General features: G+C 42.8%; 2 protein-coding genes across 3 annotated transcripts in view; one reads left to right on the top strand and one right to left on the bottom strand.

Moving 5' to 3' along the window:
- The window catches only part of RAB8A (RAB8A, member RAS oncogene family), a 15,927-nt gene that overhangs the window by 697 nt on the left and 2,690 nt on the right, over positions 1-12,540 (bottom strand). The window contains exons 5-7 of the mRNA XM_035892346.1: positions 12,354-12,443; positions 11,649-11,714; positions 11,050-11,100 (exon numbers count right to left, since the gene is read on the bottom strand). Of these exons, the coding sequence (XP_035748239.1) occupies positions 11,050-11,100; positions 11,649-11,714; positions 12,354-12,443 (207 nt within the window). The remainder of the gene's footprint in view (positions 1-11,049; positions 11,101-11,648; positions 11,715-12,353; positions 12,444-12,540) is intronic.
- On the top strand, positions 1,113-5,653 carry CIB3 (calcium and integrin binding family member 3). Of its 2 annotated transcripts, XM_009636698.2 has the most exons (6): positions 1,113-1,163; positions 1,465-1,499; positions 3,194-3,305; positions 3,665-3,812; positions 4,740-4,935; positions 5,422-5,653. In XM_009636698.2, the coding sequence occupies exons 1-6, from the start codon at positions 1,113-1,115 to the stop codon at positions 5,441-5,443; spliced, it is 564 nt and encodes a 187-aa protein (XP_009634993.1). In that variant the 3' UTR covers positions 5,444-5,653. The 2 variants fall into 2 exon arrangements, with proteins under 2 accessions (XP_009634993.1, XP_009634994.1); XM_009636699.2 differs by lacking the exons at positions 1,465-1,499; positions 3,194-3,305.

Genomic DNA, 12,540 nt, shown 5'->3' with positions numbered 1-12,540 from the left:
GGGGGGGTGGTGTCCCGCCGCGCGCGCGGCGCCGTTGCCGCGGCAACGGGGCGTCCTCTCCCTCTGTGAGGGAAAGCCGCTACGGGCCGAAGCCGCCCCGAGGGCAAAGCCCAGAGATCCGGGCTGCGCCAGAAAAAACCAGCCCCAGCCCTCCCCACACGCCTCGTTCCATGCCGAACAGAACAATTCTGAATAATTTTTGCTTATTTGAAGGCGCTCCGATGAGTGAGGCCGGCGTTCCTTCGCTGAGGGGAATAGATCTTCCACCGGACAGAGGGGCCCACCCAGCCGGACGGTAGGAATGACCAAGAAATGAAAATATTACAGCTTGCCCATGATCAATAAATAAGGCAGCCTGCCACATGCTGTAGTTGTGCAGTCAGTTCCTTCTCCCCCCCCTTGTTTTTTGTATTCCATACAGCCTGTAACATCAGATCTCTGTTCATATATATGAACTATATACTCACATGCATTTTCAGTGTAAAGCCCATATATGTATCAGTAGATGCATATCACATCATGCTAATAATCATTAACTAGTAGTAATGTGTATTAGCAGACAATGCAGAATAAAGGGAGCGAGCAAACTTTACAGATACTACCCCAGTAAAAAGTACCATTAGCATTAGTGTACAATGTGTATCATAGGGAAAAGTGAGAAGGAAAGGTCAAGAGGTTACCATCACTGTTACTAATTTCTAGCATTTGGTGTTAATTCTTAAAGAAGAAAGACCTCACTAACACTTTTCAGGTAATTTACCATACCTGAAAGAATGAAAAATTACGATCCATGAAGTCTACCTGCTCCCTCAAAGACACAAACAAGCAGCTATTAGTTGTTTGGCTAAAAACTGTAACAAGAGTCTTTGTTGTGCACACAGGAGACAGGTGAGCGATGCTGGACAAGAGCCTTATGTAGCCAGACTAAAGATTTGATTAAATGCTCCTGTTATGATACTTTGCAGCCTGTGGAATAGGGAAGCTGGTTACTTGATCCTCTGCTATACCTGAACCTCATTGTTGCAGCTTTTAATAACTGAATATCCAGACCTCCTATAAAGGTGCCTCTGGGGAAAGAAGGATGGGACAAGACTCAGCATTCAGAGCTAGAAATGGGCAACAAGCAAACCATTTTCACTCAAGAGCAACTGGATGCTTATCAGGTATAGAACAAACTAAATGGCTGTTTGGTCAGAACACTGAATAATGATGAGGGCTTCTTTAAACAATCTTTTTTAGAAATTGCTAAGTAGGAGTACTAAATTACAGCAAAGATTTTAGTAACATAGTTTGATTCTTACAGCAGGAAGAAGGGTTATAAAATACTCCTAACTCTATGCCAAAAAGAAACCGCGTTAATGCTTGGCTACATATATTTCAGTATTCAAGTCACTGTACTGGAAAGTTTGGGCCAACACATGCTAAAAACTGTTGTTACATGTTATATATTTTCTTATTTCATAGGACTGCACATTCTTTACAAGGAAAGAAATTCTGAGGTGAGTCTTGTGTGTGCATTTCGTGCGTAAAACAGATTGCTACAAAGACAGGTTACATAGAGGGTGAAGTATTTTAAAAAATAATTTTAAAATGGATTTACACAAATTTAAAGCGATACCTTTGGAAAATCTGAACATTTTTTTTGCTTTTTTATGTATAAAACCTATGTTATTGATCTTAAACTGAGCCAGAATTCTGAATTTTGTGTTAAGGTACCAGTCTATCAGAAATAAATGTAACAAGTTACATTTTAGTGCATGCTTTGCCAGTGACATCCATGTTCCCCTCACCTTGTTTTATGACAAATGCTTCAAAGTTTGCTGTATTCTTTGGGCTGCTTTGCCGGTTTCATGAAAACCTTAACGGTTGTGTCAAATTTTATTCAAGTTTTTTTCATTTCTTCATGTAAAGAATTATCCTGCTACTCTAAGGTGCATCTTTTCTTCATGCACCTCATTGGACACTCCATCTAATCTCTGGCCAAAGGATCCGATAAAGTCAGGTTCTGTATTCTGTTCTTGGGGGGGCTGAGAGCCTTCACCGAAAACCTCAACCTGTTGTAAAAAATACTTACTCAGATGGTAACGTACGTAGTACTGAAGTTCCATTTGCCTTTCCTAACAACTGGGCGTATTAACAGAAAGGGAAGTGTTCAGTTTCCGCATCTCTCAAGATGCCATCACACATTTTTTGCTAATTTCGGTGAAGGGCAGAGCCCAAGTGACAATTTTGTAGGGAGCACGTCCCTCTTTAGAACCTTGATATCTGTGTATGAATTCTATACGGGATAAAATAGGAATGGTTCTGTAATAACTGAAATCTAAATCTGTCTGCCTTTCCATGTACGGCCAGAGTCATAACTCTGTCATGAATAAGACATTTATTATTGATAAGAATCTCTTTTAAAATTCTGTCCTATTGTTTTGTTGGTAACAGCTGTGAATGGGATCCTTACTCTAGCACAAGAACTGAAGCACATAGCATGCTGAAGAAGTGGTGAATACATTCAAATTATTACGCGTGTTTTCCTGCCTCTTGAACCAGAGTTCTGTGGAAAAACAGGAAGATACTCAGGGTGGATAAAAACCTGGTAGAGTTGGTCCCAGACCTCTCTTCCTCCCCATGGCTTTAGGCATTCAGGGTTTTAGTCTGACATTTAAACTGAATCTTTCATGCTCCAGTTGAAGCCCATTATTTTTGGTCACATTCATTGTGGATGTGGAAAACAGATCCCTTTCGCAAGGCCACAAGTTTTTGTGTGTTTGGAAACTGATTAGGTGGACCTTCAGGTTGAAGGTCTTGTGCCTTGTGATTATAAATACATAAATCATAACTACACCACATGCCTGAATACCATTGCTGACAATATAGAAGTAAAACTGAAGCTTGGTAAAAATCCATTTTCAGATACACAGTATTTAGTGGTTTGGCTGCCTGACCTGTGTAAGCATTTTCATCTAATTACTCTGTAGGCATAAAGGCTTTGTATTTTCCACCAGTTACCCTAAGCTGTTCTTTTTAACGCAGTCTCTTTCACCACCAACTACAGAGCATACTGAATGTTATTCAGTGACCGGTATCATCTGTCTGGTGAAGGATGCAAAGCGTGAAGAATGACATGGAAAAGGCAAACATGTTGTTCTCCGTGGTGTAAATAACTTGTTCCCTAAACAAGCCTTTCTTTCTCTTTCAGACTGTTTTACAGATACCGAGATCTAGCCCCACAGCTCGTTCCACTCGACTACACAGATAAACCAGACGTGACGCTTCCCTATGAACTCATTGGCAGCATGCCAGAGCTGAAGGTACAGAACAGGGAACACAACTGGAATCAAGTGACACATTTCAGTTTAGTCTACCCTTTTTTTAAATAATTCATCCGGTACTAATTACTGGGAGGCTGAAATACAAACACATTTTGGCTACTGAAATCAAAAGTCTTTCTGGAAGCTTCTAGCGATTCCCTGAAAACACCCTGAAATTGCTCAAAGGTTAAAGAAGGCTGCAGCTGTGTCTACCTCTGACACAACATTAGACAAGAACAACCAGAAAGGGGAGTATTTGCCAAAAAGGGGTTACGACAAAAATAATCTTGTGTCTTATCTGCACTGAAATAAATGCTTGTAAAGATGACCTTCCCTTGCTCCTGCGTTCTGTTTCCCAGGACAATCCATTCCGCCAGCGGATAGCAGAGGTTTTCTCAGAGGATGGAGACGGCAATATGACTTTAGATGATTTTTTGGACATGTTTTCAGCGCTGAGTGAAATGGCTCCCAAAGACTTGAAAGCTTATTACGCTTTTAAAATTTATGGTGAGTGAGACATGCATAAAAAAGTAAACTTTGGGGAAATCCTGCAGCTTCATGTAGGGATGCAAAATATTCATTTTGCCACCATCATGATTTCTAGTTAGGTGTGTTTTTAATACAGTCTTTCTTTTCATTGCCTTGGAATGCCTATTCTCTCTCCTAGAAACTTCTGGTCTTCTTTATCCTTTTGTCTCTGTTCTTCTCTTACTTATTTAGGATTAAGATTTACTGCAAAATTTACAACCTGAAATCATCTGCAGTTTTCAAGAGCTGATAAACATTTAAGAAATACTTCTGTCTGAGGGGCTGCTTGGAAAAGTGCAGCACAAGGGATTTGGCTGCCTGTAAATCTGTAGGGTGGTTTTGGGAGGGGGAGGTGGGAGCCAGGGAAGCACACTTCCAGCATTTTTCTCCAAGGACAAATATAAAGATCTTTTTTTTTTTTTACAGTACCATTTTCAGTTACTTTCTTCATGATCAGCTAAAGCCAAACAATATATCAAACGAACCAACCAACGTTTTTTTGTGATTTCAACAGTACATGATTCAGCAAAGATGTTAAAAAAGGGAACTCTCACTAAAACCGAACAGCCCATTCTCTTCCTTTAACTTCATACTATGTCTTGCATTTCATTCAGTAGAACCGATTTACTAGAATGATTTAATTATGGCTGGGCTCTGTTTAGCCATTAAGCTATGTATAATTCTTATCCTTATGTAAAATAAGGAGAAAGGATGCCAGGATTTTTGTTACTGAATTTTTATACAAGCAAATACGGGTAACCACAAGACTTCATTTCTGATTTGAAAGTTCTGCTTACACAAATACATTACGGCCTGGGAAGCAAACCCTTCCTATTAGTTCTTGGCAGTCAACCATGTAAAATGCTGACTTTTGTCACTTTGAATTAATTTTGTTTCCTTTGGCAGATTTTAACAATGATGATTACATATGCAAATCAGATCTAGAGAAAACTGTTAACAAATTAACCCGAAATGAACTTACCCCAGAAGAAGTTAGCCTTGTATGTGAAAAGGTGATTTACGAAGCTGATGTGGACAACGATGGCAAGCTTTCTTTGGAAGACTTTCAGCACATGATAATACGAGCTCCAGATTTCCTCAGGTAATATTTGCTTTAATTTCTAACACAAAATTGCTCTTAGTTTTTTTGTCAGAAGTCTCTGAAGTGTGTGTTTTACACCTCCTCAGCCATTACCGATCATCACTCTTCCCAGGCAGTTTCTAGTAGAGGCGCCCACCGCAAAGACTGGGAAAAGAGATGCTTAAAAAAGCATGGAGACTTCTTGACCTGCTTTTTACGTGACAGAAAGTCCTTGTAACTTAAAAAGTTAATATTAGCACTTAGGCTGCATTGATAAGTATATGAGATTAGCTCACTCCATGCGTAACCTAGGCTCAATACGGTTTCTGATGCATGTCTTACACAAAGCAGCACGCTAATCTTGCCTTTTTTTAATATACCTGTTCTTTGCAAGTGCTTCGCAGAATAGCTTCCAATTTATTGTACAGTCCTAGGATTAACTGTAGTGAATCCCTTTGAACAGAGAAGAGGGATACATAAGTGATCGTTACTTCCTTTTTTTAATAGCACATTTCACATTCGAATCTGAATCTAGTGAAACGTGGATGGGAAGTGCTTCTTGAACCTTCAACAACTACGACTTCACCCGAGATTACTGTCCATGAGAGAGCAAAGTGAGAGGACCAAAGAGGACAATTTCTGGTAACTGCACCAGTCAGAGAACTCTGTCTCTTGTTTACCCCTTTAAAAGGAACTAATCATTAAGTTCTTCATCAAGATTTCCCTGTAATTTAACAAAATGCCTATTCCCCTCCCCCCTGCAGCTAGAGCAAATCTGGCCCAGACAGTGAGATGGGAAATATCTTTTAAAGTTCAGGTACCACCAGGTAGTAAAGGAACTTTTATCAAATTACAGCTTCTAAAAAAACTCAGAAGAAAATATCTTATCCAGTGGGTCACAGAAGCCCATTACAGGTTCTGAGAAGAATATAAAGAGCTCTCCGTTTCAGAATTTGTAATGAAAAGTCAACATACTTTAAAGGAGAGAAGAGCCTACCCTGGGTTGCTGTCCCTCTTCTCTGTTTTTAGTTACCCTGTTTTCCACACCAGAATCTACATGCGCGAATGATGAACAAGACTGACAAACCAAGTTTGTAAAATGCTCTTTTCATAAGAAGTTTATTTATGCAGTGCTCAGGGGCCTGTACAACAGAGTAAAAACATACATACTGTAATAAACAACAATTTTGTTTTTAATACAAACATGAAAATCAATGAGAAGTGTTTAAGAAAGCAGGATTCTAAAAAACACATTTTACAGTGATTTTTAAAAATGTTGGGATGCCTTAAGTTCCCTTCAAAACAAAGTCATTAAGTCCCAACTCACGCTCAACGTAGAGCATACGATTCCTGCAGAAAGGCTAGAGACCAGCCCGCTAAACTTGTACCACCTACAGAAACAACGCCCCCAGTGATCAGTGAGAGATGGGTCAAAGCATAATGCAGCCTGAAATAAGCAGACTGCACGTTACCATTGCCGTTCGATTGAACAGATCTGTATTTAATCTATGAATGAAGACAGAAATTTGCATCATTCTTTCCCAACCCCTATGGACTTCTAGCACAAATGGAGACCGTCCTCTACGCAGCCGCTTGTCCATTTCCTCTCCAGCATGAACCCCAGCCATTCCAAGTCCAAGAGAACAAGAAATCACGGTAGCTTCTGAGCACAATCATCAGCCAAAGACACCGCCGCCACAACAATAAAACCCTCAGCAACTGTCAGCGAGATGATTAGCATCTCACATGAAAGGAGAGAGACCAAATAATTTCTTTTTTTTCAGCAGCAGTGAGGAGATTTACAATAATCCATAGGATTTATAAATCTGAGGCTGAAAGTCTGATGCTGGCATCAAGCTCTGACGTCAAGGAACGTGAGGTGTGCCTGTCAGCATAGGGCCTAGACAACCTAAGTGTTGAAATGGCCAAGTGTTAAAAACAGCAGTTCCACCATCTATTGACAGATGAGCTACTGACAGACCTACACCCGCAAGGGTGAAGACTATCGGAAATATTGCCACCAGCCTCAAAAATAAGGTCAACCACAGAATTCTATGATACTCGTTAAAGTAAGGGACTTTGAGAACATGCTCAAAAATGGGTTTGTTTCTTTACAAACCAAGTGTTAATCGATTACCTGAAATTTTAGTGGCATTTCAACACTGAGAATGCGCAGTGAGCACACTGGTAGTTTTTATCTATTTAAATTCCTCAGTTTTATGAATTTTGTATCCAGTTTCAGATTTTTTCCTCCTTAAAGCAAGCTTAGATATAACTGCATTCCTGTCTGTATTCACCCAGTGCCTCTTTTGATCATTGTGTTTTCTATAACATTCCTACTTAAAAACCACAGTAATTTAGTTACGGGATGGAAACACCAACGACATACGGGATTTATCCACGATGTGATGTCCGTGTTTAGCGACACAGCCAAGCACACACGCAGTGGCTTTAACCTTTTCCTGTCTTACATTTGCATTTTAAGTTTCATATTGCTTACACTGATTTAATTCTGTGTAGTCTCTAGACCCTAGAAGTACAGTGATGACTGTAGTCACAGTAACTGCATGAAACTTCCTGAGATCAGGCAATAACGTAGTTCTCCATTGAGTAAACCCAATCCTTTTGCAAAAGGAAATCATGCTATAAATTAGGTACATAAACACGTGCAACAAGCAGCGTTAAGTTTAAACAAAAGGTAGCCACCTACAAAGAGTTGGCTTCGAACGCAAAAAGAGTAACTCAAGATTTAGAAAACGAGGTGTGAAAAGCACAGTGCCGTGCTTCATGTTCTATCCCCTTGTATGTTAATACGGTTTTCCTTCCCATCTCAGGCGGAGTTATTGATTCAGATAACTGTCAACGGGCGATACCCAGTGTCACGGTGGGCAGCCTGTGATACCAAGTTACAACCCACCAATTATTTTTCCAGTAGTCGCTTTGAAAAGTAAGTCTGGCTGCAACATCTGGCTGGCTGGATGCGAGACAATCCGCATTTACTACTAAGCCAGAAACAAATCATGAAACAGATCTGTTCTGTATAGGAAAGCAACATTCAGACCATGCCTTCATCGCCTCCCCAATTCTGCCTCCATTTCTTGAAGCACACACAAAGTCTGTCTTTAAAAGCATCCTTATCTCAAGATAGAAGCATCGCTTGTCTGATCTATAGCTCTGTATCAACTACGCCTTGAAGCACATACTGACTAGAAAGCTCTTCAGCAGCCAAACATGATTTTATCCTACAAATACATCTGCGGGTAATCCACCATGGTGCACGTTCACCACGTCCTCACGCTAAAAAGCCACAAGTAAACAAAAAAATCCCCATGGTAAGGTCCCGGTTAGAGGAAAGCTTTACGTGCGACTTAAATCATGAACAGAGCGCGCTGTAATCTGCTAGCTATTAAAAAAAAAAAAAAAAAAAGCTTGGTAGCATATAAAATGCATTTTTATGAACCAGTAACTTCTACAGTAGAAATTCCTTTCACCATTTTTGAAAACCAGGCAATATTCTCGCCGAGCCCAATTGCATGCTGCAGATTTATAAAGTTTAATGATGAACCTGACAGATCTTTAACTGCAGTAACACGAGCGCTACTCTGAGGCCAGAACGTAATATCACAAACTTGAAGAAAACAAAACTGGTGAGTAAATCCATTAACTTTAAAATCAGCTTTAATTTTACCCTTAAGTGCAGTTGTCAATGTAAACAAAGCATGTTAACAATTCCAGTGAGTTGCAGGACACAGCTGATATGTTCATCTGAATTAAATATTCTGTAATTCCAATCACTTGACAGCAGACTTTGGAGTAGCTGGCTCTTACTGGCCCCTTTTGTCAGTCTAATTCAGAGTCAGGCTTACAGCTGCTGAACTGCGAGCGATCAGCTACCTAGGAGCTGTGCTTGGCCGTTACCTTTTACACATCGGAATGTCATCGACTGTGTTTATAGGAATAAATACACAGAGTATCTCCACTGAGGGCTAAACGTCGTTTGCATTGATGCACGCTATTAACAGGTTTGTTGCTGCTTGAAATCTGAAATGATCGATAGACGGCAGCAAGGCAAATCTCAGTTTAAAAAAAGTTTGTTTTCAGAAAGTGTTCGTATGTGCAACATTTATTTGCATATGTGAGCAAGTGTGCATGAGAACACACAACTGGAAGCAGTGCAATATATCTTCTGGTCACAATTTAGAACTAGCTACTACATCACGACAGCTCTGGAGTTGTTCTCAACTGGAGAAGAAAAAGCCGCCCGTTGTAACGTTACAGATTCTGAGTAAGTTCCCCTGCCCCAACCAGGGCCCGTTTCTCTAAAAACGGACGAGGGATCATTGGCACGGGACTCGCTGTAGCTGTCGTCTCCTGGGAAACGTGCCTGGCGTGCCGAGTTCAGCACGGTCCAGTCTAACAGGGATGAAGTACATCCTGATGGTAAGGATCCATTCTATTTACAGCACGCTTTGGTTTTTTAAAAAAATAGATTCCTTTGAGGAGGATTTTTTTTTTTTTTTTTTAAACATCAACTGTACTTGTGGATTGTCTGGAACAACGCAACCGAATACGTAACAGGCAAAGGATTTTCTCTGTAGTAGCAAAGAGATGGAGCTGCAGAAAGCTTCCTTCTACCTCTGCAAAGGTAGGAGCCTGCACTGCTTACCGAGCGCATTCATCGACGCTTTGGTGCATCCGTAGATGTGGACCTGCACACGTACACATGCCTGTACTTTACTAATATTGGCATTGCAGTTTCTTACTCTGATCCTAACTTAATCTGTCTCACTGGGATACATTACAGAGGAGCAAAAAGATGGAAGCCTGTCAGCAAAGGTGCCGCGTCACAGGTCACATTCGATCTGTGCTCCCTCTGCTAGACAACACACATGCCCAGTGGCAATCTGACAAAAATAAACTTGTTTCGTCTCCAAAATTGAAGAGTCAGACAATTACTAAAATAAACAATTTCTTATTCAGATGGTCACAACGTGACAAGGTATGCTGGAAATGCTAAGTCCACAGACAGAGGAAATCTCACTCAGAGCAGGCACAGTCCAGTTCCGTTGAGCAGATGCTCAGGTTAAGGCCGTGTCCCTCACAGAAGAACACATCGGAAAAAGCTGCTTTTCTTTTGCTGGTCTGGTGTGATTTTGACTCCCTGGTTGCTGCCTTGGGGGCTATTGCCTTCCTGAAGATGCAAAGAAGATGAAGTTACCGATTTACACGTAACAGCTTCCAGCACCGTTGCAAGATCTCGCATCCACACTTCATCCCCTCTTTTTTTTTTTTTTTTTTTTTTTTTTTTTTTTAAACACAAAAACCATCCCTAAAACCAACAGGAGACATCACTCGTCTATCTGAGCCTTCCGTCAGCCGCTATGAGAACTAGAGAACTGCATCTGCTACTTTTGGCTTCCACTAACACGTGCTGCGCCTATTCTTCTTCTTTCTATACACTCAAAGACAGCTGAGATTACAAAAAAAAACCAAAAACACTACGGGACATGTTTGGCTCTTGCTGGAGCACTCGGGAATGGTCAGCAAGACCCCAAATACCACAGCTCTGTCAGCACGCGCCTGGCCACGTGAAGGTGGGGGTGCTCAATAACAGAGGGAATCGGTGTTGGCGTCATTGCGTCGGGAACAACCGCCATCAATGCACGTTTACGTGGTGTACAAGAGGGAACCCAACCATTTCGCAGGACGCTTTCGCCAAGGTTAGCAAGAAACTGCTTTCGTTCTTCAGCCACTTTTAAACAAGGCTAGGCTGACACGAAGCGGGCCTCCTGTAGGCCTCGACCACAGGAGCCTGTCCTTCAGACTGCGAGAGCAACAAGTATCATTACACTGCCCTGCCACTCACTTGACTTTCAATAAACCAAGATCATTTTATTTAGAAGACCTCAACCACCGCAGCTAATTCCTGAAACGCAGAGACGACTGTTTATAAGCCAAGGTCAGAGCGTACCTTGACAAAACAAAAAAGAAATTTCTATAACCCTCCCTGCATCCCCCATGAAACAGGCCACAAAACGCACTGTGGAACAGCGCTGCCCATTTGGCTTTTGGTTGGGGGTTTTTTTTGCCCCCCCCCTATTTAAATTCAGCGCGGACCAGGTCAAGGCTACTCACCAACTTCTTGTCCATTTTTGCTTTGATATCTCTTGCGAGAGTGAAAAACGCCTGTGACGAGCAACAGCGTTAGGGTGTTACACGGGAAAGAAGCGACATGGGCACAGCTCTGCGTAGCAACCCGCTGCCTTCCCAAGTTTCTACACATACCGAACTTCTGGAGAACGCCAAGTTTTCAGGTTCCCCCCCCCCAACCGCTCCTTTTCTCCTCCCCCCTGCCCCTTTTTGAGCACGAGCGCCCCAATGACGCACCCCACCCCCAGGCCTCCTCGCGCGGCCAAACGTCGCCCTTCAGCACCGGCGTTACTGAACACAAAGCCATGAAACCGAGTTTTTCACTGTGCTGCTCGAACGCCGTTGGCTGGAACGCCCTTGTGGTATGTGCTAAGCACCAAGGTCAATTTCAATAAATTAGCATAACGAAGGTTAGACAATAAATTAGCATAACGAAGGTTAGACAACGCCTTCATGGAATACAGGGATTTGTACTTCATGGCCCAGCTGCGGTATCCAGCAGCCCAGCCAGGACGGGCAAGCGTCCTCACTGCTCGTTTGCCCAAAGGAGGCAAAAACCAGAGGGGGTGGGTCGCCGTACTTACGTTCTCGATGTTTATATTTGCTTTTGCACTGGTCTCCATAAATTTAATCCCAAAACTCGCAGCAAGCTGAACAAAAGCAGGTTTCACGTTAGTCGGGCGATTGTGGGCACAGCTCTAAATACAACCGACCCCGCGGGATCCGCCCCTCCCAGCGCGACTCGGAGCAACTCGGGGCTTTACCCGAGTGGAACAATTAGCAAAAATTCGGCACAGAGTCTCATTCCTGTGAGCACCTGCTCCCCCCCGGCCTTGTCCTGCTGTTTCACACCCCGCAGCGTTTTAATCTGCTCCTTTGTCTTTTATTTCCCCTCCGTGCACAGCTATCTTGTCAGCCCCTTCTCCACCTTGGCTGAGCAACGTCCGACGTCAGAGAGGACAATCCCCTCTCCCTCGGCGCAGCGGCTTTTCAGCCTCCTAAACGTCCCACTCTGCGCGCTTTTTCCCCTCCTTTTCCTAAGGAAAACCCCCTCCAGCTCGCTGCCTTGCGCCTCGCACGTCTTGACCAGAAAATCAACAAGAATTCTTAACACAGACTCATCCTCCTCGGAAGCGGGGAGGGCCTCGCAGCTACAGCCGGGGAGACGTTGGCAAGTTCCGCTTCCAAATACCACCCAGGTGCCAAAGCGGCGCGGACAGCAACGGCCGCTGCTGTTACCCTCCGAAAAGTCTAAGGTGAAATAAATGCAGGAAGGCTCCAGCACTCACCTTCTCCCCTTGCTCTCGAGAAACTTGTCTCTTGTCATTTGCATCGCATTTGTTCCCAAGGATCATTTTTTCAACGTCTGGAGAGGCGTGCTGAGACAGAAGCAGACCAGAGAGAGGCCTTTGGCTTGGGCACTTTTGGACAAATCTCCTCAAAAAGACGCGGCACGCAGCCAGCGCCTGACGCGGG

Source organism: Egretta garzetta, unplaced genomic scaffold (genome assembly GCF_000687185.1).
Source record: "Egretta garzetta isolate BGI_Z169 unplaced genomic scaffold, ASM68718v1 scaffold4, whole genome shotgun sequence".
Classification (NCBI taxonomy): domain Eukaryota; kingdom Metazoa; phylum Chordata; class Aves; order Pelecaniformes; family Ardeidae; genus Egretta; species Egretta garzetta.
This window is presented reverse-complemented; position numbering and strand designations above follow the sequence as displayed.